Source organism: Odontomachus brunneus, unplaced genomic scaffold, assembly GCF_010583005.1.
Source record: "Odontomachus brunneus isolate Ranch 3 - 2012 unplaced genomic scaffold, Obru_v1 Obru_scaffold_047, whole genome shotgun sequence".
Taxonomy (NCBI): Eukaryota; Metazoa; Arthropoda; class Insecta; order Hymenoptera; family Formicidae; genus Odontomachus; species Odontomachus brunneus.
The window spans coordinates 534807-562085 of record NW_022639497.1 but is presented as its reverse complement, the minus strand read 5'-3'; the positions used below and the strand labels follow the sequence as shown (position 1 = coordinate 562085).

Here is a 27279-nt window from a genome sequence, read left to right as displayed (position 1 = left end):
CATACCATTATAATTTATTTATTATTCTAACTTTCTTGTTCTAATGTACAATATTTTGTTTATAATGTCTACTACATTATCACACTTTACAAATATAAAATATCTAGTCTCATGTAATATATACAGAGATAATATAAAAATATTTAACCATATCTAAATATCATATTTCTATTATGTTAACGATCATATCATATTTCTATTATGTTAACGATGTTAAATATCATTTCGTATTATGTTAACGATCATGTCGTTATGTCATGCCGTTTAATGATTATAGAATTGTGTATGCGTGCACACGCGCGCGTGTGTATATAATATATCACATTGGGTCACAGAGTATATTTATGCTCATTTATGTCATTTATGTCATTTATGTCTGTCTATGAAAAATTACAATTACTATTCTCCCTTAAAACAGTGTGCAGTTTCTTGAATTTTATAGCAAATCAATTGCAGATCTATGAAGAGCTTATTCTTATTTTTACAAAAAATAAATGCTACTAATCTGTGTGTACACTACTTTTCTCTGTCTCTGCAATCGTTTTGCAGTCGTACTAATCTATTATTTACATATTTACAGTGAAACGGTACGAGATAAACGCAGGTAATGTAAACTACAAACGCACTACTCGAAATGAAGTGCTTTTGTTTCACGAACATGACGATTATTATTGTCGTTAATTGGGGGAATTATCCGTATCTCCAAATATACGGTAGAAATAGTAAGATCGTAAATGTAATGTTTTTTAACTAAGATTTCAACTCGATAAAATCGGTATGATGAATGTGTGTGTATATTTACTTTAAATATATATTCATCCCTTATAGAAATATCATACTAAGAATCATTGATAATTACTTATTATCCAGTATTTTTAATACTGAAAATAAGTAATTATTAATGATTCTTAGTATGATATTTCTATAAGGGATATCATATTTTTTGTTGATTTGAGTACGTTTTTACGAAATAGATGATAAAGAGAATAATGAAATGACAGTGATTTAATGTACTATGTACATTAATATATGTCATATGATTTAATGTACAGCAATCGGCGATTACTCAATAATAATACGTTGACACTTCAAACGTTGTCAACATTTAACACACATATGTGAGGTACCTTTATAAGTAGTATAATATTTGTATAAAAATGCTTGGAATTATTCCAAGATCAATACGTTTTGTCTTGTTAAAGTCAATTTATTGTCCCGGCAATTATTTGATAATTAATTCCCCGTTACAAACAGAATTTATTTAATTTTTGTCAATATTTTTATCGTAGAATTTAACGTCATCAGGATCGCATGATTCGAGCAAGGAAAAAAATAATTTTGCTCTTTTAACAAAATCGTCGTTGCTACTGCATATTCGTAGTGACATAAAAAAAATTTAGTTGACGTAACAAATTTCACAAATTATTCGTTATCAGAGCAGAAGTAGTTTTGTTGCCAGGATAGAAAAAATTTGTTGAGTATATTTGTCCTAAGAATTACGTTGCTATTAATGCAATTTACTATTGATGCGAAATAATGTATTCTTAGCAAATTTATTTACTATCGGAACAAAACTGCAACTGCTTATATAAATCTATCATGGTTTTTATAGCAAAATAATTTGTAGATTTAGCAAATTATATCCAGCAAATAGTAATTAGTACTCTTAGCAAATCTTTTTGCTATCCACATAATAACGAAAAGATTTTGCTAGACTAGCAGAACATTTGCTGAGTCAGCAAATTATTTTTCTCCATGAGCAGACTACGTAAACAGCATATGATAGTAATGAGATTGCTTTGTTGAAAAGTTTCCTATGGCGAACGATTGTCATGAGCAAAAGAATAATCTCCTTCAATATTAAGAAGATAGAGTGACAATAGCGCTATTAGAATTGTACTGTATTTTAATTTATAGCGAGACCATGCGTCGTGAATTAAAGAATGATTTCAACAACTTTGAAAATTTTGAGAAAAACAAGTTTTTCTCAATATTACTAGAATAAAACTCAATTCTTCAATTATTTAACAAGAGAAAAGCATTGATAGTTAAATTAAATTAAAAAAAAGCATTTGATAAAGTCGATCAAATTTCTCGTGACTTTTTTGATACGATGATATTCGTATAAAAAATTGAGCATATTTATAACAATGTACAGAAAGAAAGAGAGAAATATGACAATATAATACTGTATCTTGCTGTATAATATCTCATCCATATTAACATCACTGCGTAGTTGAATATGTCGTTGCAAGTAGAACATTGTAATAAGCTAGGTAAAAATTTACATTTTTTACTATTTTTAAGATTCTATTCCGTTCTTTCTTTTTGTACAGGACCGTTTAACGCACCGTGATTCCCGTTCATCGAAATCTATAAATTTTCTTCATGTTTAAGTGATCACACTTATTATACACGCTTACTGGTGAACTGGCCCAAGACTTTTAAAGAAATGACGTTTAATATATCGCGGCTTTGTTATTAAATTATTACACTATTATTCGTCAGATTTATATCATCAGAGATTAATAATGAACTATACGTATCAATTTCTCGCGATATTTGATCAGTTTGTTTGTCGTTCTGGGCCCGTTGTCTTCTTCTCGACATTTCCTTTTCCATCCAATTCACGGACGATCTCTTTTTCTGATAAGTCAGTATCTTCACAATGCTCCAAACGAGGAGCACCATACCGGAGAGGAAGAAGAGGTATATTATTACATCCTGCATGATAGGACAGATAACCAGATAAAACAAGAAACGTATGTTCAAAGCATCCGGTATTTCATACATCCCCTGAGAAGAGAAACTTTTTTATTGCAGGTGTTCGATATCGATTGCAGGAATGTTTAAGCTTTACTTACGATTTCGAACCACAACAGTGGGAGTACAAAATTGCTGAATTTTTCTACTCTGGTCGTATGCTTGATATTCTGTAACATCATATTGATTTGAAAGCGGAACGCTAGATCTGTGGGTAATCCAGATGTGGGTTCAATATAGCAATAGGACTTGTGCAACTCTTCCTTAGGTTCCAGACCTTCGACAGCTTCCAAGAACGACGGGTCAGTTTTGTAGAAGTGCGGGTATGACAAAGCGATCGGGAATCCTGCAAGAAATTGAAGTGATTTTTTGTTAGAACAAGTCTTTTTGGTCTAGATATTCTTTCGTAAAAAACAAAATAACAAAATTGTTAAATTATGGTACAAAGATGTTAACACGCTCGCGATTCTTGTAAAATATACATCAATCATTGTGCTGTAGGTGCAGCTTCTTAGTCGTTAAGACGTAATCGATGTAACATGATGCTATTATCTTGTCTTAAACAAACATTTATCGCGTCGTTCTCGCTCTTTCTCTCTCGTCGCACGCGTACCGGTATAAATACATAATACATTACGATCGGAAAAATTATGGCGTTACGTCTAAGTCGTTAGTTCCGCTGATTCGAACTCGTGTTGAACATTCTGAATGTTTGCGGAAGCAAACAGTTCTAAACGAGAATAATTTGCTGCTAATTGATCGTTTAATCATTATTGTTTTCTTATCCTTCTCACGTATCCAGACTTGAAATCACAAATTTTTTACAACGCGACCGAAGCAATCTTACAATATGACTACAACTAGAAGTGGCTGCAGCAGGCCATGACTTGAGAGTTATCGTTTTTACGATGCGAATCAAAAAGTTCATTTTTTTACGAATGTATATATTTGATGACAAGAAAATTGAGGTACTTTCTCTAACAATTTATATAAGTCGCAAAGATAAAGATTATTATTTCCAAAATTTCGATGTTTCTTTTAGTTATAACTTGCATTGCGCAACATCTATTATTATTATTATTTAGTAATTATTAGTTTTATTTATTCATATAAGAAAAAAGTTATACAGATCGATTGTTATGTATTCTTCATGATTTCCTGTAAAACAACTAAGTATTGATTAATTAGTACATAAATATCTTACCGTAGTAACAATCGGTCACATCAATAAAACCAGGTTTCAAGCATACCCCTTGACGACAGAAACATTTATTTTCTGGATTTACTGCTCCATTATCCAATTCATTCTCTATGAACCCGTACTGATACGAATGTAAGCCTTTTATTGTTTTTTCACCATTTCGTACCTTTAGAAGGATTAATGGATGATATGTTACATATGTGTATGTATGTTCATATATTAGGAACATGTCTAATTGTTAAATATCGAAATTTTGCGAGAGAAAAATTGACATGAAATTATTCAAAGGTTACTTTTCTCGTAAGAACAACTTATGAGGATTTGGCACAAATGGAAAGTCAATAATAGATAAACTATTTGCAGGCGAATGGCATGACTCGACTGAAAATTCTCGAGGAGACGAGGTAACGATTCGCCCGAAGTGAATTGCAATAACTGAAATTACCATCCGTGCACTCCGACAGAGACTCCTGCGAAAGAAGAGGATCGTATCATTCGGCTGAATGAAACTTGGGAACTTGGAGCCATCACTCGAGCCATTTACGTTTGCGCATTTACCGGTCCAATGCGGTAGGTCAACGTTTCCGTTGTATTTTTCGACTAAACCCGACAATCGGACATCGGTCTCTCCCGTGTAGACAGTTTCGAAGTTGCCGTCGAAATCGTACATCTGTAAAAGATATAAGAAACGCAACGTTTATATAGACTTTTTCTCTGCATATAGACTCGTCGATAAATTCTTAGTTTCTGAATCTAATTAACATATTCGAACTAACAATCGAGGTAAAAATATATCGTAAAAGTCATTTGAAGTTATTACAAGTATTGTTAGATTTCACAATTAAAAAAGCCGTAGAGTTTGTGAAAATCATTTCTTACTCTGTCGATTAATCCAAGTTTATCGAATTTGATCCAGGAGGGCATCACATTATTACCAAGAGTAACCAGAGTCGATTTGTAACCAAACATAAATTCGCGCGCAGTCATTTCTACCAGAGGATGAGAATCCGTTTGCCAGATCAGCGTGTTTAGCCCCCACCTGGATAAGTACGAAGCGTCTTTCATAACGTTCGCAATGCTCTGTAACGATACGTAAGTTGCGTGTTATTATCTGGCTAAGTCAAGACAAGTTGCCGATCAAGCTATTATCTTCAATTAAAATACAACTAATTTTATTATAATAACCTATCATCAATATTATATAATTGACACTATACTTTGCAGATCTATTATTCGCGTGCTCTACGAGGGTCAAGTCGCTGACATCGCTTTAATTGTAACTGTCATTATTGCATTATCAGTCAATGGCATGTGCATAATCGAATAGTGTTATGTAAAAGTTGGTTACTCCTAATAAGTTTGAAAAAAAGAAAATAATTATTCGCACAAGCTGGTCTGTCCTAAACTTAATTTACTTAAAACTACTACATGCTATAAATTATTTTATAATATCATTCGACTGTGAGGAACTGAATATAGTCACATTAATACATTGAGAAATAATGTGTCAATATCAAGTTGTAAAAGAAAAAGTTGACTTTAAATAACTAAAGAATGCAGAGATGATATAAATATATAGACCTATAATTAGATTGTTTAGTATATTCTGTAAGAACCAATTGTTATGATGTTATTACAAATAATTGTAGTTAAATACTGACTTTAATTTGGTAAGAAATGTAATTGTCTAATTGTATATTGAAATGTTATTAAATATACGTGAGAAATTTTTTGAATGCGAAAATAAAAAAATACTACTTATGTATGATAAAAATACTACTTATGTAATAACATTCGATATTAGTCTATCATTGTTATTACATTGGATTTTTATTATGTGTAAGTATTAGCACTTCCTTCAATAAAGGAAAGAATAAATGTATCTATATTATCAGTGCTGTTTTGTTATAATGCCACTCATTATCAAATTAATTGCGACGTATCAGAAACCTTTAACAAAGAGAAAAATGAAGCTTCAGATGTTGCTTTTCCGCGCGATTACCAGGGTCATCGACTTTGCTGATAATCGTAACAATAATAACATTTGTAGTAGCATTGAAAACATGATTAAGGATACCATTATGAGAATTTGTATAATTGTCACAATATTTAAACAGTTAATTTATAAATACGACTTTCATTTTATAACTTATTATTATCTATATGTTATAAAGATACATATACATTTATATGTGCATAAATATATTTTCTATTTTTAGTAAAATTGTGCATTGTTATAGTTATCCATATAGAAAATACGACCAAAATAGATTTAATATTTTCAGCTTTTCTGTGAGCGAATAATCTACTTTCCACATGTAAAAAGATACGATAAATACAAATTAATCAAGCGATGAAAGTTCGCGAAAACATAACGGCACGTTCCGTATTTTATACTGCGCGGCTTTTTGTAAATGCATAAGTCCTTGTGATTGGGTGGTTTGCAGTGTCGATATCGATACTTGGCGAGATCGCAACTGTAATAATGGCGACGCGGCAATTCGGACTCGAGAGCCGTTGTGCATCTCTCGTGATCTTAACCGACCGAAGGTGAGTCTCACGTGTCACGAATTATAGTCGCTGGAAGTGCCAAAACTAAGCTACATATGGGTATCGTAACAAAGTATCGTCAAATGGTCGTTGAAAGTAAATATCTCGCGGAACGGATTATCACTGCCGAACAGTGTTGGATGTTCGCTTTGTGGTTAGAAAGATAGCACTGTCTCTTATATTTTTAATCGGCCGAAAATAAATTCTGACAAAATATCGTCGGAAATGTCGAAATTAAGCGGGTTGCAAAACTGTTTAGACACAATGAAGTCGGGAGTTCACCAAACTTTCCAAAATTGAGAATCACTTCATCATTGTGTCTAAACCGTCTTACAATTCACTGTATATCGTATGATAAAGTATTGTTAGGTATCCTCAAAAGTGAACATTCCGAAACGGATCATCGAGAGTGCCAAGTGAAGTTTGCCGCGTTCGATAGTTCAAGATCGTAATCGCCGCGACGATGTCGCATCAGTTTCCGTTCGAAAAACCATTCTGCGGCTCATCGAAAATGAATCTCGCGTGCGAATTGTTGTCATCAGGACTGCCGAAAGTAAGTTTCACGCGAGTGTCGTGACAAAGTATTGTCGTCTAATCGTTGGAAATTAATGTTGTGCAAACGGGCGATTGGAAATGTCGAACAGTGTCGGGCGTTCGTAGTATTCGTGGTTAGGAAAACGCATCGCTGTCCCATATGCACTCAACAAAATGTTTTACTGGTCCACATAAAACTCTAAATTTTGCAGTTAAAATTTATCGCTATTTTTTTCAAAATTATCTATGGTATCCCCAGCAGCATATATTAATATAGATTCTACATTAGCTGTAGTTTCAATATTGGTCCAATGCATTGTGCTGCTAGGGACAATATTTAAAATTTACAGCAGCAGCACTCTAATAACATCTGCAAGCAAATTTAGATAGACATGAGGATTATATATTCGTTTGTCCATGTAGCTAATCTTTTTATCTATCACAGTCAATTTTCATAAAAAGTGTGACTGACTTTAATCTGGATTTGGGTACAACGAAAATTTATCAATCATTAGTATTTATCAATCACTTATTTGTTTCTGCTAATTTCTTGTATCTAATTTTTGCTATGACTGCAAGATCATTTTTTTGAGTGTTTGATCGATGTAAGGTGAGTCTTGCGTCGCGCAGATTATCGTCGAAAATGTCGAAATTAAACGTCGTATGTATATCATAGCAAAGTGTTGAAAATTCTTAAGTAAATATTTCGAAACAAATTATTGAGAAAAGATAGTGCCGAAAAGTGAAAGGAACAGAATACAGCTTGTCGTGTTCGTTACTTCGAAAATCGCAATTGACGCGATCACAACGTGTCGGTTCGTGTTCGAAAAATCATTTTGCAATTTAGACTCGTCGGAGACAAGTTTCACGCCTAAATTATCATTGCAGATAGTGCCGAGTGTTTGCGGCGATTCATCATCAAAGTGAACAAACTCGCTGAGTGGCCTATTAGGAGTGTCGAATAAAGTGTGAACGTGGTATTGCAGCACTTCGCCAGTCGAGAGAGAGAAGAAGAAAAAAGAGAGAGGGATAATCGCCGAGTTCTACGTTTTTCTGACCCGTCAATGGAGAAAATCGGTGAGTACCTATTAATTGAGCAAAGACTGCAACAGGTAATGCGCCTACCAGTTTACACCCTACTTCGCATACGTTCTAATTGTAAATTTAAATTATATCTACAGTGGCTGATTTTTCTAACATATCGGGAAAGATTGCATAGCTTGCGATCGAGATAAAGACAATATATACACGCATAAAATACCTTATTGCATTCTTCAGGCTTGAAATAAATAGTAATTTTCTTTTACGATATGTTAATAATTGTCAATGATGTTTATTATAAAGTTTCCATTTCTTTCAAATGAGGCGTTCGGTAATAGTTATAAAAGTAATAGTAATAGTAATAGTTATAAAAGAAATTTGCTATAGAAGAAATAATTCTTTTAAACACTTTCTCTCTCGTACGACCTTTTCAAACAGATAAAACGACGTTTATGGCGTATCTGTTGCTTTCGACTGACGACTTTACGATTTGTGCGTTGCTCAAGTGGATTCCTCGCGAATTATGGTTCGCTGCACTTTACGCGCACTGAATGAATAGCGGCTTAAATTTAACGTTTATATCCAATTTGCCCGTAACCGCAATATTTCAATATTCTAATGCAATCAACGTGGCCACCGTAACGGGTAGATTTATGTTTACGCAAGAAATATCGACGCGCAAATGCATTATTGCAGTACACTTATCCTGCTGTGACTAATCTTGTAATAGGACTTTTGTAGAATTCAGACCACTTAATCGAAACGCGAATGTTGTACTTGCCGCGTTTTAAAGGATTTTTAAGCGCTTTTAAGTAAGTTTCATTTATCATTGTGCGTGAACCACGATAAAATAAGTCTATATTTTTTTTTCTTTCCTTTATTTTATTATGACGAATTGTATTTTTTGTCACATTTTCTTTGGATTTTATTTTAATTTTTTAAGAATATGTTCGTACAATGAGGAGAGATTTGTTGCATACACTGTTAAAAATTTTGAATTCTTTTTTTTTGAGTTAATGCGATATGATATTCTAGAGAAACGCGATTAGAGACACGATTAGAAATGCGTCAATGGATTATTTAATTATCATTGATATGTATTACTCGATCATATTACTCAAAGTTCATTAAATGGAGTTCAAGAGTTTATTGTTTACGTAATATTCATATCACAAATTATATCTCAATTACATTATATAACATTTAGATACATAGGTGTGAACTTACTTAATATATTATATTTAAACATTTTTTATGATATCCAAAATATTCAATAATATGTAACAAATAACAAATAAGATATATAATCACGTGTAAACATTTATTTACGTTTTAGCGAAGATAATTGTTTAACTGTATCGAGATATTGTATATATACATGTGTTATATGAGTATTGTATATATACATGTCTTTACTAAAAATTTCTTTTTCTTTAAAACGAGAATGCGACTAATTATGTGCGTGTTCATAATTTATAATTTATAATATCAATCAAATCTGATGAATATTACGTATATCAAGTGTAATTAGCAGAATAGAAAATGTAACTTCGAAGTGATACAGATTATTTAATTTTTATTTAACACTAATATATGTGACTAATATATATTCTCATGATAATTACAAAATCATGTAGCAATATTAAAATCACAATAGCTACGCGCACAATTATATAATGTAATTGCAATATAATTTGGGAATCGAATAAACCATAAAAAACTGCTACTGCGATTTAACATCTCGAAAGAGTTCTATATTTCTTTAAAATGCATATTTAGCATTTTGCTATTTGGTAAATATCTATCGAAGCACCGTTTATTCGGAAAATGTTATACGCGGTTTCTCAACGCGGGTAAAATTAACTATTATCAAAACATACGTATCTCTCTTGTTTCTTTCGAGAGGGTATAGTTTGTGTTGTGTAAGAATGGAATGTGTCGCCAATAAGTTCACGCGCAATAAGAATTCCTGAATGACCTCGAGAATAGATACGCAAATAAGGAGAATTCCCGAGAGTGTTGCAAAACTGGTTATAATTAGCGGCTGAAATTTACGAAGTATTGGTTTGCATTGAACAGATTGAACCATATAAATGTTAGCAAAATTCGAGTTTTCGATGAACTTTAATTGTATCAATGCGGCTTAGTATCGGCAATAAATTTTGCATGTGTCATGTGTTGCAACTCTTTCACATCGGTAAATGTGTGTTCCTTGTTTCAATATTTATTTTTATCTGTTGTTTTTGTTAGTATTACAATATCTTGTGTTCGTATATTGCTATTATTGTAATATCTTATATTTTACAATATTTAGAAAATTACTTATGTCGAAAATTATTTATCGGGAACACCGCGATAAAATACGAGATCCTTGATATCGAGCAAACGTTAATATTGGTAAAAATTTTAATTGTTTCTTGATTATGCAAATAGATAATAAGCGCAATAGTATAACTGTTTTTTGTTGGTTTTATTTCTAGACTGGCTTTAGTACGTATCCAATCGCGTGGTACTGAAAGGCGAGTTGTGCGTTATTAATAAAGTAATATTTAGGTGAAATATTCAAGTCTCTTTTTACTACAACAATTATCATCAATGCGATTCATATCAATCGGCTAGTTAATATACAGGATGTTTCACATTTTTCTCCGGGAATTTTGTGGGGACGTAGAATAGGTTGAGATGAACATAAAAGTCCTATACCGTTTTGCGATATTCGCAATAATTATCGAGATATTAATTGTAGAAAATTTGTAAATGATCATGCAGAATATAGTAAATGAATTATGGTAGCGACGACTACCATCGTGTACTTATACTAGGTCAAATTGAATAAAAAAGTCCTCTACCATTTTCCAAATAATCACATAGATTTTTAATTATTAATTAAAGAAGATTATTGCACGATTTTGCGTAATAATGCACTCATCTTCTTTAATTAATAATTAAAAATGTTTGTGATTATTTGCAAAATGGTAGAGGACTTTTTTGTTCAATTTGATCTAAAGTATAAGTACACGACGCCTGCAGTCGTCGCTATTATAACTTATTTACCATATCCTGTATGATCATTCACAAATTTTCTACAATTAATATCTCGATAATTATTGCGAATATCGCAAAACGGTACATAGGACTTTTATGTTTACCTCAACCTGTTCTACGTCCCCACAAAATGCCCGGAGGAGAGTGTGAGACACCCTGTATAAGTCCATTATATATTACTTCCATCATTACGTTTCGATCCATCACCTCGTCGCGCGTTGCGTCAAATCACATCCGATAAAATTTCGGAAGTCTGAACGACCGTGTATGAGTTAGATTCATGATGTGTCGCGAATAATGAAGCGATACGTGTCCTTCACTTAATTACACCGTGCTCGATAATCAAATACCTCTCTCCAAAGAATTTTTCGCATACCGGGAATACGGAAGATTTCGCTCGATTTCTCATTACTAAATAATAATGTGACTTAATTGTCAGATAGTTTTATCTGATTTTACAGTGTAATTAGTATGCCGATAATGACATGCCACATATCATTCGAAACCGCACGATATAATCTTGTTTTCCATCTTCACGATTCTAGAAGTTTCTAGAGTTCCTTCGCTTAAACCACAATAAAATACGAGCTACTTGAGAGAACTTGTTTTCATCGCTCGAGTGTCAAAATTGGTGGAAAGTGGACACACAGCACTGGTCCTTGCAAAGTTAGCAGCCAATTTATCTCTTGCCTTATTTTACATATTTGCGGCGTGATTCATCATAATGTTAAACGTCACGGTATTTATATATTCATAACTACATGATTGACTTTCTTGCTTAAAGCAAGGATGACTTTCAATATCAACATGATGTATATTATAAAATGATGTCATGGTAAATCAGTGTGATGGTAATGGGCACCATTGTATTGTGGCCATAATTATAACCTTTAAGACCTTTTTTAAATCAAGTTCAACGCGAGTGTTTCGCAAAAAGTATAAAAGCAAACAGAAATAAGAGTAAAATCCTTAAGAAGTCTTGATAATTGTACCGATTCATTTCTTAGACATCCTGTTTCTTCAAATTAACACGTTCATTAAATTTCATGATCGAATATTGTAGCACGTACGTGTTCGTTAATCAGGGAAAACGTGCATAACATGAAAATCGTGTCTCGCTGGCGTGTTTGAGATAATTTCTGGGAAAACATTTTGTCGCGTCATGTTTTTTATCGTCATTCGTTCCTATGCACGAGAATAAGATTTAAGATTGTTACTTACGAGTAACGCTATATTCGGCATTATTACGAGATCCTCTTCTGTACCGTTGCTCATTTCCGGGACGTACTGCAGCGGATGAAATGGTGTTGTTGTTAGCGTTCCGTTGCCATTGAAGACTACATTCGCGTGCTCTAAGAATTCTCTGAAACCAAATACGATGCTATTAACATTTATTATTACGTGCACTTGATTAACACGCCTATGTTTAGGCAATTGTTTCTTACATTCGAAACACACTTTACGAGAATACATTGAAATACGTAGTCTCACGCACAACCAAATTTTCGCCAAAATCGTACGAAGTGAGAAGTATCGTCGGTAAGAAATACGTCGAAGATAGAATATACAAAAGAAAAGAATTTTCTTCACGAGAATTTATGAATGAAGTAATTTCAATTCAGATATTTTTAAAAAGAATTCAGTATTCAAATGAAGATTAGTTATATAAATTTTCGCGCGAAGCATATATAGGATGTCTGATATTAAGCGTCCTATATCTCATGTACATGTAGATTAGGTCAGATTGAACAAGAAAATTCTCTGCCCTTTTGCAAATAATTACGTAAATTTGTAGTCATCAATGAAGGAACATTGATGCATTATCGTGTGTAATCATTCACCAATCCTTTTTAATCAATAACTCAAAGCTTTCCATGGTTTGCAAAGTAGCAGTGGAATTTTGTATTCAATTTGATCGAATCTATATGTACACGAAATATGAAGTGTTTAGCGTCAAACATCTTGTACATACTTCTAAGTTGAGCATATGTTAAAGGAACGACCAGTTCGGACTTACCTTGCCTCGATACTTCTTCCTTCTCAATATTAATCTGTTCTCGCTATCTCGTTTTCTTCGCCGTTAACATACGAGGTACTTAACGAGTAACTTATAAAGTATACACTCGTTGAAGTGTAGTTTATTTGCGGATTTACTGACTAGCAGATGAATGAGGATTTAAAATATCTCAAGAACAGCCTCAACGCAATGTGCCTGTTTGGCCGTGCGAGTTCAACGAAATTCAATGCAAATGTGTATCGTTACGGAAACAGACGTCTACGAAAATAAAAAATACAGAATCAGAGGACGGTGGTGGCGACATTGGAAGAAGAGAAGAAACACGCGAAGAAACCTGTATATCTGGAATGGTTAAGTGTGCATATATGTTTCGGCATTGGTGGAAACTAGATCCTGTATGTTGACTTAAAATAATTATTATTTGCGTGATGGCACATTTGCGTGATGGTTCTTGAAGTGTCACTAACGACCATGCCGTTATGCGTGGCTTCCATCTTCCGCAGTTATTCTCTTTCGCGTTAAGAGAGAATATATTCCATTGGGTTTTCCAGCCGTCTCTTAATTGCTCGATCTACTTTTTTTTACATGCGTAATCTGTATTTCTTACCTCAATGACTTACTAATAACATATAATTAAACGTACATTATTGTGAACGCGTTTTTCTAAGAGGTTTTTCTAAGAGTTTTTCTAATTTATACAATTTTTATAACGGACTACTGCACCGCATTTTATATTTCTAAGCAAATCTTCTGGAAAAGTCGCACACGTTATGTAGTCACATCAAGGATGTTTAACAAGAAAATGGATTTTTCTGACGTAAATTGGAGAGGTCGTTTGACTTCAAATTCTTTTCGCGATAGTATCGTTGTGAGATGCTTGGAAAATAAATTACGAACCGAAGCAACAATTAAAAAGTTACGTAGAAACTCTATTTCGCGACGTGTTTGTGATGCAATCTTTACTGAAAACTAAGGAGGAAAAGGTATGAGAGTATAACTGCATTATTATTCTACTTACCTGTACACGTAAGGGCCTATTTCTTGGAATCGCAGCTTGCTCTCGCGACCTTGTAAGAATTCGTCACGATTCGTCACGTTGAACAGGTAGACCTTCAGGTAAAGATTAACTTCAGGTTTACGCCATATCTCGAAGATCTCGCCGCCCTCGCCAAACTGTAACTTCCAATTGAACAAGACGTCGTACGGGTGAATTACCAGTGTGAGCCAACCGAACGTGATGCTGAGCAAGCCTAGAGTCATCAGCATGAAAATAGCTGTAAGCATGAAGGGAAAGGGCGTTAACCATGCGCACATGATCGGTGAATTCGCTGAAATTATAGCGGAGTGGCCGCAAAAGACTATAAATCACTGATCAGGTAGATACCTCTAATCAGCTATATTTCTAGTAACCTTGCTCCTCGTGATCTTTTACGTTGCTTTTCCGCATGCACTTCGTGCCGTTGTCGTTCCCTACACGAGGTCTTCTACGTGACGAAATAATCCCCCGTATGTGCAGCTATTTCAAGGGAAAAGTCTCGACATTTGTTTCCTCATATCGCGGATATTTAATTTTTTTCCAATTACTTGATTGATTTTGCATATTTTATTATTCATCGTGGCAAGAGTCTTACACGTGCTCCATTAAATTTTCATGAGAAACAGCCGATTTCAGATTTGCCAAAGAGAATATTAGAAATCAGAAATTGAAAGAAAATGTCAGAAATTGAACGTGTAATTATTAGACAACGTAACTACACTCAAAGAAAAAGACATGATGGTAGCAACTATGACAATACAGATGACAATTATATAAGTTTTTTACGTAGAATTAATGTTTAATATATTATTTCATATTTATTGCAGCAAAAGTTAAATGAGAATTATACAGTAACTATATTGTCCTCGCAATTATTCGGCTTTAGTAGCGATATAACTATAAAATAATTTATTAAGTTTTATATAATATTTAATTCCACGTACTAAATAGTTATATAAATATCTCATTCTATATACACAAGACTTGTTTAATTATTATTCATACAGTTATCACCACCTTGTCATTTATTCTGAAATGCAGCTCAGCGAGGTAGCAAGATTTAATTGCAAGATTTAATTCTCTACGAACGAATGATTCACTGTTACACTACTACCGTTTCTTCACGTTTTTATCTGATTGAATTCACGAGTTCACTGTTTTGGCTTCGGCGTCAGTCTCAAATCGAGGTTGAATAAGGGTTACGCGACTGTTAACTTTCACAGACGTCTCGTAATTTACAACTATCGAGAAATTCTCTATATTTCTTTGATCAGTGAAGCGCGGTATTGTAACTCTCGCGGCGGGCATTATTGCGATTGGAATTACAGTGGAGAGGTCAAAAGTGAATAGTGCGTCGGTCTCTTGATGTCTGTGCCGTGCGACACGACTCATTCAATAATTTGTTATGAGGATAAGAAATTATACTTTTTATCGTTTATTTGATGAGTCAATCTATTACACGTTGAAACTACGTTTAACTTTTTTCTGTCTTGTATTCAACGCAACGTCGATTTATCTATTCTCGTGACAATCGATATTGGCATAATGTGATTATGAAAATGCAAAGGTGCGAATATTATTTATAAGTATTTTCGCTTTATATAGAAATTTCGGAATATACACACATATTTTATAAGAGGATTTTTTATGTATATAAGAAAATTATCTTCTATAATTCAGAAATATATTCTCATAATATAATAGAGAATTATCACCACGCGTGTTCTTCAATTTTATTTAAAAAATATTTTTTGTTATTAACGAACATATATACGTCCATTTGTGTTCATCTCACGATTAAGAATGTATCACGAATGTATTTGCATGCTCCAAGGTAGAAACTCGTGCAAATCCTTGGAGGATTAAAATTTATTACACGGCATACTCGCATTGTGCAGATTCGCGCATTACTTTATTATTACACGTTTGATTCCGATCCAAGATAGTGCCTTAACGATAAGCCTTGGACCTTTTAGATTAAAAGCAATGGCTTTATATCTTGATCCCGTTATTGTCACAAACTGAGAGAACTGTTAGTTCTGCTAACTGTTAGTTAGAACTACTTCGATCTTCCGCTTGAACTTGAGTTCTTTAATATGCCATTGTTGTCATCAAGTTTTATGCGCGTGCGTACATAATTTGTTTATTTGTATGACTATCTACTTTAAATGTTATGTGAAGGTTAAGCCTTTTTGCAGCGCCATACGTCGCCTTTATCAAAAAATTTTCGCTTCTTATTTCTCCAAGTTTATGATTGTAGCATTCTCTTATTCATTTGAAATACATTTGTGGTATTATATATATATATATATATATATATATATATATATATATATATATATATATAGTGCATATAGTAGATATTTAAATGCATCAAAAAGATATTCCGACTTAAGTACTTAACTGGAAACGGAACATGACATATTTAGTATAATGCATTTGAAGCGTGCAAGAGCACTCGTAGGCTTCGAGAAACAGGAAGCAAAAGACTAATCGAAGAATTTGCCATTAAGTGTTGATGCGGTAGTGACGGGGCATCTAGCAAAACGTTACGACTCTGCATTTTTCATATACTAGTTTCGATGTTATCGTTTCTCCATCTACGCCGACTATGTTCACCGGTTAAATAGCTAGGAAATGAATAATCGAAATGAATAATCGGATCTATATAAATCTCGTATTAAAAAGATAGAAAGCAATAAATTAGTGTCTGCGTCCTCGCATAATGTCATAACATGTAGATTTTATTAGTTACATTAGAAGCGATTTATGACGCATAATGAAGATACGCTACATATTCAGAAATTACCATTGTAAAAAGTGCAGTTACTATAAATAAGTTAATGTGCGATATGTCGTCATATCTGTTGTCGCAGTGCTTGACAACAAGCAACATGTTTTTTTTCTTTTGAATGAACAGGTTTTTCAATGATATCTGTGGCGTATGTCGCGGTGCTCTTTTTGATGCTTCTGCATCGCTCGACGCGCACTGATAACGCGCTAACCGTTAAATGATCCTCTCATAAATCAGCTAGAAGGCATGTCGATGAGTATCGCGGAAGTATAGAAGAGATTAATTTTCAGTCTCATGCGCGAAGGATGCCGTTCGAAAGCCGCGTGATGTCTCGGAGAGTCAAAGATCTCGGCATTCGCGATTGTTATATTGCGCGTATAAACGACTTGGCAAAACGGCGCCGACCGAATAAACACAGCTTGGTAGATCAAGAAAAAAAAGATAATTTATTTTTTTTTTATATTTTTGGGAAGTCACGTATATGCTCAAGTGATGAGTCACGTATGCTCGTATTAAGCTTATATCTGGCACGTATCCTATAGTTTATGTTTAGCTTGATAACCTCTTGTATTCTTTTTTGTTTCGACTACGATTTACGGATTTAGGTCAAATTATTGATACCGAATTATTGTGATGTAATATTGGTTATATTTGAAGAAAACAGCTTGTTATCATCTCGCAAAAAGCCAAAAGGTCGAGAAGAACTAAAATCTAATTTATGTTTGTGGACTCGTGAATATATGTGAGTGTAATATCAATTCGGGATGTAAATTTCACGCCGGAATTAGCGTAAAATTAAGAGAAGGGTGCTTGAAGAACGAGGTGACGCGGACACTAAGATCTATACACGCTGAAATCGCGATCAGAAATAGAAAGTTCAGTGAACCGCAATTAAGTCATAAATATCTACATATCCGCACGTGCGCAATATTGTCTCGCACTATACTTGTCTAGGTCGACGTCGTGGAAAAAGCATTTTACTCTCGCCTGTTGCAAGATCGCTGGCAACGCGTAGCTGTGTGTTGCAATAATTTTCCGGCGGTAATCGAGACGCGACTGCGAATGCGTGATCAAATAGAAAGCGCATAGTTGCACGCCGTGTCTCTATAATTTATATTGTTTTACACTCGGACTACTCGAAGTAATTACCTATATCTGCGTCGACCGAGCTCGACTCTCGTCAAATCGACGCAACAAAGTGTTTTTCAACCTTCGTGCTGATACACATCAAATCTAGATCGAAATTAGCTTCACTTAACAAGTATTAATTAAACAAGAATTGGTTAGGTAACTCACTGAAACAATATTTCACTGATCCGTGAAAGATGTTTCGAGTTTGTATGTCACAAAGTTTTCTCTTCGCCGAAAAAGTTGGTTTAAAAGAGTGACGTGAGTTTTTCCTTTGCATTCTTTAACACGCTCCGTTTCACGCGTGGCAATTTGCAATGAAAATCAATATGATAATTCCGCATCGTTAGGAGAGATTTTATGCGGTTTCTATGCGGTTTGCGGTGAGGCGCTGTTTAACGAACTGGTACCATTTTATTCCAATGGTAGCTCCTCTAATCGGTCAACAATCTCCGTCGGCCGGTGTTTCGTACGGTTGCATTTTTGTCAGCATTTTTTATTCCGTGACGAGTCATTACATAATGCCAATAAATCCATGAATGGTAGCACCTGCCGCGTGGGAACACCGTTTGCATAACTGGTACCAGTCAGCTGTTTTAAGACAGTCCTTTCCTGTCGTTTCACGAAACATCGATTTCAACGCTTCTTTGCAAACAGACATTAATGAGTTCGCGCGCACAGCATGTCCACGTATTTTCTCGATTGCGCTTGCAACGACACACATTAGGTATTCCATTAGTGTCTTCTTCGAAATTATTCCCGATAAACTGATGTATGTAAACTCTGTAGCAATTTAAAGTCTATTAAATCACAAAATTCATCAATGTCAAATCCCTTATGACTGATTCATATCTATCAGATTCATATCTATTACATAGAATGACGAAATAGAAATACAAAAAAAATTCTCAAAATTTGTCCCAAATAATATATCATGTTAAATGTATTACAAAAATCTGAATATAACTTTTAGTAAATTTGTTGTTATGTTAATACAACCAAAATTTTACATTATTCCTTGAGATGTAAATTTAATTATTAATATAATACATACGGTATATTTATTTCATAAGTGTAATTGAAAGGACTGTAAAGTTCCCATCTCATTGATTGTCTCACGTCGTGATAATCATGAAAATCTACCTAGGAGATCTCTCATCCCGTTGTACCCTCAAGTAAGAAATCATCGTAATTGTTCCTTTGCCGAGTAGGGACTGTAGAAGGTATAATCTTGGTTCAAGCCTTTCAAAAGAGACGAACGCAGTAAGATTCACTACGTGCCGAATATCGCGTTGCCGTCGCTGCGAATAAACACAGATTATTTCAGTGTTTCTGAAATAATCTTCAACTTACTGCGTCAAGATTTAAACCGATCAAAATTATACACGCTTTAATTTTCGGGGACAGTGTTCCCGAAAATATAATTCCGTGACGTATGATCATTTCATTATTTACGAAAATTGCGTATGTATGTGTATGTGCATGTATCTGTAATAACGATTGCTATTTGTTAATTGGAGGACGCGACATTCCATCAATGTCACGGGTTAATTTTATCATGAAAAACCTCGTTTTTCCCATGCTCAGCTACTATTAAGTTTTGAGAGGAAAAAATTTCTTGAAATTAATTAGTCATTGCCTCATGTTGGCTCGCGAAATGCCGCGGACCGCCAATGAACGAGCGGACTCGCTTGTGGTGTAATCGAGCATGATTCTAGAAATTTCTGTCGGTCGGTTCTCTCTTTGCTTTGCAGCAAACCGGTTTTCCGATCTACCTTTTTTGTTTATCGGATGTTGTACGTTTCCAATGCCACTATCCGCGTAGGAAACTCTCCGCCATGCATTTAATGCGCACTTGCCCGTCGTTAGATTTACATCCGTAGCTTTCAGCATGTCAGTTGTGTGATAATTATTAACTAATATAGACGCATATGTTATATTACTATCCTAAATAAGGAGTTTCGTGTCACCTTTACATTCCTGTTTTACAATCGATATTTATGGTTGAAATCTCTTTTTGTGGATCTGGCGGTGCACGCAAAATACTGCTCCATTTGTCTATTAGATAATCTCCGAGCGGTTTATATTCTGGAGTAAATCTCAATTAATAGAGACCGATCATATCTCGCGAAACTTATGATGATTTTAAGATACGATGAAAAATTTACATTATTATATGACGTAACTTAAATAATTAATTCAATACACGATATATTTACTTCAGAAATATAATTTAAGGAATTGTAAAGTTTTCATCATTGACTATCTCATGTCGTGATAATCATAAAAGTGTATCAGAGATATGAATGAAATTTAATATGTTCGCGTAACTAATTAGATGAAATATATTTCATATAAACTATAAGAAGGAGAGAGAGAAAGAAAGAAAAATTTAAATAAATATCGATAAAATTTTAATTTTGGACTTAATAACGTATATATTTCGCATCTAAGAAGGCAATTCATTTATTAATACTTTTATTGAGAAATATTTTTCAATTGGCAATTGAAAAAAAGTTGATAAAATTTATTGAATCTAAATATTAAGGGAGAGGGGGGTAAATAGTGACAGGAGACAAATAGTGATAGTTTAAATTTTTCCTATATTTTCCACGTTTGTGCCATTACCACCGACAATAGCGAGTAAGTTCTCGAACATCTAATCATCTTTGAAAAAAACAATTAAACTGCTAAGCCAAACATAGCTAATAAAGAAGCCTAAAATTTTGACCTTTGTAAAACAAGATAAAATTTGAATCTTATTCGGGTATTTCTACCTAGATTGTTTTGTCTCTCGAATCCCTAAATGAGATTTTATCTGTTCAGCATTGTACGATATGTGTTTCTTCTAATGTGATTTAATCTCTATATGTATATATCAATTCGTTTATTGTTTTAAAAGAAAAAGCAACTCTTGGGACAAAGAGTGACAAATTTTAAATAATGTTACTTGACTTATTCAGTGTTAGTTGAATTGCATTTCTTCCCATTTATTTTGTTGGGTGTAACTTAAACGTCATTAAACTACGTTTAAATACAGAAAATATTAATAAGTAATTTGAAAAATCACTTTCCAAAAGAAAGTGATATTTCCAAAAGAAAGTGATCGCGTCATATTATTTCACCAAAATTAGATTTTATACATCATTTGTTTTAATAAAATTCTTATATATGGCAGTGAAGAAATTATATTTCAATTTTTAGTTAGTCACTAATCGTCAAAAGAGAGACTGAATGGAAGTTCAGGAGTTTTTCATGATTGTCATCATTTGCCCCACGCTAGGGCAAATAGTGACAAAATGCAGATTTTAGTTTCTATGAAAATTTTGTTATTCCATATAACTTATGGGTCTTAAGTTTTTAATTGAAGATGGAAAGTATCGTTTTAGTAAAACGTCTGATCTCGACAACTTGAAATAGCTTACACGAGGGAGATAAAAGAATCCGTAACTATTTGTTCCACTCTCCCTTACATATGTTATAGCACATATAAATAAATAATAAAAAAAACTCTTAACACACATTTATTTAATTTTATTTACATCCGTGCCTGCTTGAGAACGACATTGTATTTAATGGTTTTGTATGTATAAGCAAGTCTGTAAAAATAATAATTAGAAAGATAGATAAGGGGGCGGGAAACTATTGATTAGACGGTCAGCTACTTGTTTTAGGTTAATGGTAGAGTTATATTACAGCACGGAATGAGAAAGCATTGGCCGGCAGATATACTATCGTCTAGCATTTGATAGCTAATTGTCCGATTCATTCATGACCCGTCATGCACCGTTAAAGCATATCGCACAATGCGAAACTCGCGAAGGTAGGACGACACGATGATATGATACATTCCTCGCGCGTGGTCAGTAATGACCGGTGGCTGTCCGTTGCGTCCACGTGTTGAAATGCGAAAGGAGTACCGTCACGGTTAGAATATCTCGTTTTGGCAAGTCTATTTTTACGAATCGTACATTTCGTTTCCATTTGAGGAAACATTCGCACTCACTTTTTGCGTATACCTGCGATCGGATAGATTGCCTACTATTTTATTTGTGACTCCTGGAACGCATATGTCTTGTTCAATGGGAGAATTCTCTCATTAAACAAGACGTATGGGTTCCAGAATTCACATAAAATAGCGGATAATCTACTTGCCTGCGAGTGTACATCATAAAGGCGAACCGTTTACATTCGTGGATTGCAAATTGACCAACAAACGTAAGTTTGCATCGCACATATTTTAAGAAATAAAAATACATATCAATTAATTTTCTTTCTCAGAGGCCACGCGTATTTTCAAACTACTCTTGCGACATACGACAATCGACTTTAACGATAGTTTTGTAGCAAGTATCATATGTTGTGGCATCTGCTAAGCTTTAAATGCGCTCGCGAAATATCATTGGTAAATACTATTGCTAAAACACGCATACAAATACAAATTTTACGCTTAAATAGCTATCTATATTTAATACTGCACTTATTTCAAACAAATTGTCGGATAAATGTCACTGATAAATTTCGAGAACTTGTTTAGATAACATCTATGAAGACAAATCATCTTCATAGATCTCTTCTTCATAGTTTCATAGCTCTTCATAGATCATCTCTTTGTTTGTTTCTTTTTTAGTAAAATTTGTATCGTACGTGTGCTTTGACGATAGTATTTAGCGATGGAATTTCACGAAAAAGAAAGAAAAAGAAAATTGATTGATATCTACTTTTATTTCTTGCAATGTTTGCGACGTAAACTCACGTCTGTTGATTAATTTGTAACGTAATAGCTGCTGGCAGAATAAAATCATATATGACAGCGGCTGTCAAAGTGTTAACATTCACTTCCCTCTTAAACGATAACAAATGATCATTACTCACGCGAAAGAAATTTGCGTGTTTGCGTGGAAATGTTCCATGTTACTTTAATGACGGTTGCGAGAGGAAAGACAATGATGATATTTCCGGTAAGTCTATAAAGTTTGAAGGCCTAAAGACTTATGCGTCCAACTGCTATTTTACTTATCTTGATCTACGTCATTGTTTTTTATTGCCTACCAGTTTTTTGCGTTGAAGGACGTTTGCGACGCTTCCATTCACCACTGTCATATGGAAATTCTGGAATGAGTCGACTTTTATTTATTTGACTGCGATGTGCGCAAAAGAATGTGTCACGCTTAAGCGGCACGCTTTTGACCGGCTTTTACTTTCACACACGGGTAGGCCCGTAAATCGTTTACATGTTCACATTTATTTTAATTGGTTTTCTTTTCGCGAGTGTATACGTACGATGAGTGCGAAGTATACCTCGAAATAAATCAGACGTGATTAATCGGCTTATTGGCCAAACGGTTTTATATTCGAAACCGATACGCGTCTTCCTGTCGTTTGGGTTTATCTGTGATATAATTATAATGATGCGTGATAATAGCTGTTCCTGTCGATTATATAATAATAAATCGGCGAATCTCTGCGTGACATGACATTACATCTACATGAGATGCCGTCTTTATTTACTTAGCGCAAGAGTACATGGAAAGAAACAATACCGTTCTCTATCACTTTGTCACTGTGACTGAAAACATTTTACCTGAACATTCGGCTGCATTAAAATTTAGTTGAGGTAACTCAGAGCAATTGAATGAGTAGAAATCATCTACAGGAATCTTTCTGTTCCTACAACTGAGTTTTTCATTTGATAACCGTTATCTGGGAGCAGATAACGGAAAATTATTGTATGTTATCTATTACATTAACAAAGAAATGTTTTTTTTCGTATAGATCACGCGCGCACGGTGCAAATAATTAAATATTATAATTATTAATTTACATATTTATATAAAATAAATCTACATTTACCCGAATTCTGTGTTATATAAATGAATGTATCCATATGTATGGTTTTATGAGATAAAGATAGAAATATGTCAGGAATTTTAATATACACAGAGCAATCTTGGAAGATTTAAGATTGGGGAATTTCTATCCATAACAAGATTATATAAATTTCTGGCCGAGAACGTCATCGCTAAATATTAGATAACTGTATCTTGGGGAATTATTTTTTAGTCGACAATTAAAATTGATCGATTAATTAAAATCGGATAATCGACGCAGTAAATAAGAACTACATTGTGACATATTGTGCCTAAACAATTTTTATATGGATATTCACATTCGCTAATTTTGCAAAACAAGATATTTGTATATCAAAATGGAATGCTAGCATAATAAAAGGTGTGAAATTTGATTTGCTAATGAAATAATCGTTTTTATATGGATTTCGAAATGTCGGACGATATATCGACAATATTCGGCAAAAAGTGATATATATGTTCGTTATGTATTCTAAATTTCGTAGAAAGAAACAAAGAGAAGTTGTGTCAAAATGATCGACTTTGTAATACCTTTAACGCGACACATTGCGACATATAATTAATAAAATTAAATAAATCCACATACGAGAATTTTATTCGTCTTCAAAGAAAAGTAAACGCAACGGATCTCTTGTTAATTTGCCCATTGTTCATCAAAATTTTGTAATCGATAAGTTCTGTTTTGTATTTTTGCGAATCGTAAATCAGTTATAGACTTAATCTGTGTTACTTAAAACTTGTAGAATCTCGACAAGTTATATCATGAATATTAAAGTATATGTCAATCTGTGTTATTTTGTAAACAAGTTTTAACACGGCTGAGTCTCGTTGTAATTTACCTGTTTTTAGAATACATATTCATGATATCGCAAATCAGTCAACTAAAAGACAAAAAACGCAAATTTAAAAGGATTTTAAATTTGCGTTTTTTTCGAACTTGTTTTAGTCGTAGAGTTGTTACAAGATTTACTCTTGAGGCTTGACGCGTGTGTTCCGAACTAGGAACCGAATACGAAACGTGACTTGTCTATTGAACGGTTCATTAGCTTGAGATTCATAAACGATCGACTGTCTCCACTTCCCTTTGTTTCGCTCGAGAGTTAAGATACACTTGTCAATCATAGATATACACCACATAGTTTTATGATGTAAAAGGCGAAATATGGAAGCAAGATTATATAAATTATTAAAAATTATCAAAAAGCCCAAAGTCACGCGTACGCGACAGTGTCATGATTCAGTATCTGGCGAGTTGATTGGTTGTTTTCGAAAATTTTGTTGTTTAACGAAAATTATCTTCATGTGAACAAAATTTTGACACGTGTTATCGCAACATTTGTGAGTTTTTTGAGGTTATCGTTCATCCTCATTATTACAATTGAGATTTTCAGATCAAAGGCAGCGCATTGAGAGCGAGAAAAATCTCATATATTTCCATTATCTCATTTGCTCACTTCGCGCGAATTCGCACTTGGGTTAGTCGTAGAAAAATGATTAAAGTCATAAAGAAACGTACAATTTTCTTCGCTCCCTATAATGCAGGGTTATTATATCTATACGTTCAAAATTACAGACTGCACACTTGCCGATGATACGAGCGCGTGTCTGTGATTCAGTCGATTACGCGGGCGTGTATATTCGTACGAAATTCTTCTCTCGAGATTTCAGTGGTGCAATCCGGCGAAAGTCAATATCTCGCGCTCGACTAAGCGCAGCGGCTTAATTGAACTGCAGCTGCTATCGGTTCAGTAAGTTTTCTTTTTCAGTCGTTTGTTTTTGTCAAACTGGACCGCATGATTAGGACCGGTTGGTTGCCCGTTGGGCAATTACGCACATCTCAGAACTGAAGCCAACCTGATCCTTTGGCCACCTTTTATACGCGTTCTCGTTTTTGTGCGTTCTCGTTTCTGCGCGTTCTATATCACGGTAACATAACCTGTGATTCCCACGTGATACATCTAGGTGCAAATTTGCGCTTAAACGCATGCTTATATTCTTATATTACTGCCTTCTGTCATAACATGAGCGCAATGAATGCTTTACGTAGAATTTTTCTCTCTTTCCGAAATTGTCACTAATTTCATATAAAACATAAGTTTGAATTAAATTGAGAAAGATTTAACTATCGCTTAAATACTGTCTTTTTCCTTGTCCGATTATTTGCCACGTATTTCGCACACGTTTAATATGAAATTCAATCTGATTGTCCTCGAAAACGCGATCTTCATCTTCGTACAATAAAAATTAGGGCAATGACCAATCAAGGTCACGACGAGATCCGATGCAAACAAGGATACGATTCTTTATGATTAAAGAAGGAATATTAATTAAAAGTGAGACTCTGAATCATAAGAACGATTTTTGTATGTTGGAACTGTCGCAGGATCAAGATCAATTTTAATCGACAATAATGTCAATTTTTAAGATCGACGTACTTTATGAAGCTTCGAACAGAACAAATCGTTTTTTTGCATTTGGCCTCGAATTTACGAATCGATGTACTTTATGAAGCTTCGAACAGAACAAATCGTTTTTTTGCATTTGGCCTCGAATTTACGAATCGATGTACTTTATGAAGCTTCGAACAGAACAAATCGTTTTTTTGCATTTGGCCTCGAATTTACGAATCGATGTACTTTATGAAGCTTCGAACAGAACAAATCGTTTTTTTGCATTTGGCCTCGAATTTACGAATATACGTCGAGTCATATTTGAGAAACAAACAGAGCTAAATCCAGCTCGAATCTTTTTATGTCTTTAAAAATAGGAAATATTATTATGCGTCTAGCATACTTCTAAAATACTATTTAAAATAAATAACGTATAAACATTTGCGAGAAATATACGCCGGAGCCTCAGCGATCGAGAATTGATATGGCAAATGGGGAAGTTCCAGATTCGATTTCTGATTGACACAATATTTTTCGCAACTTTAAATAGGAATAAAAAAAGAAATGCACATTTCGGAATTTTAAAAGGGGAATTAATTAATAATAATTAGAATTCAGGTTTGGTGTGAAAGGTTTGTCGATTCACCGCATACATTATAAGACCGGAAAAATATTTGGCACGTTTAACACGTGTCATAAACACTATTATTCTTCCCATTTAAACTTATTTGCGCATTCAGCGCATGGCTTTTATAGATCTTATCTTTTTCTCAGAAAGGATTATATTTGCAATTTTTATGCACGAACACAAATTTAGCCGTTTTTACGACTATTTTATCATTGATGTACAAGCAAATATTCTTTGACAAATAACTAATCGTTGCTCGCGAGTGAATTTACAAATTTTTAT

General features: G+C 33.9%; 1 protein-coding gene across 2 annotated transcripts in view; it reads right to left on the bottom strand.

The window, feature by feature from the left end:
* Window positions 1-96: 96 nt before the first annotated feature.
* The window catches only part of LOC116844833 (scavenger receptor class B member 1-like), a 40367-nt gene continuing 13184 nt past the window's right edge, over window positions 97-27279 (bottom strand). For both annotated transcript variants that reach the window (XM_032816901.1, XM_032816900.1), the window contains 7 exons: window positions 14170-14425; window positions 12356-12497; window positions 4844-5044; window positions 4410-4634; window positions 3968-4130; window positions 2865-3109; window positions 97-2796 (listed from right to left, as the gene is read on the bottom strand). In XM_032816901.1, the coding sequence (XP_032672792.1) occupies window positions 2482-2796; window positions 2865-3109; window positions 3968-4130; window positions 4410-4634; window positions 4844-5044; window positions 12356-12497; window positions 14170-14425 (1547 nt within the window). In that variant the 3' untranslated portion in view covers window positions 97-2481. The remainder of the gene's footprint in view (window positions 2797-2864; window positions 3110-3967; window positions 4131-4409; window positions 4635-4843; window positions 5045-12355; window positions 12498-14169; window positions 14426-27279) is intronic.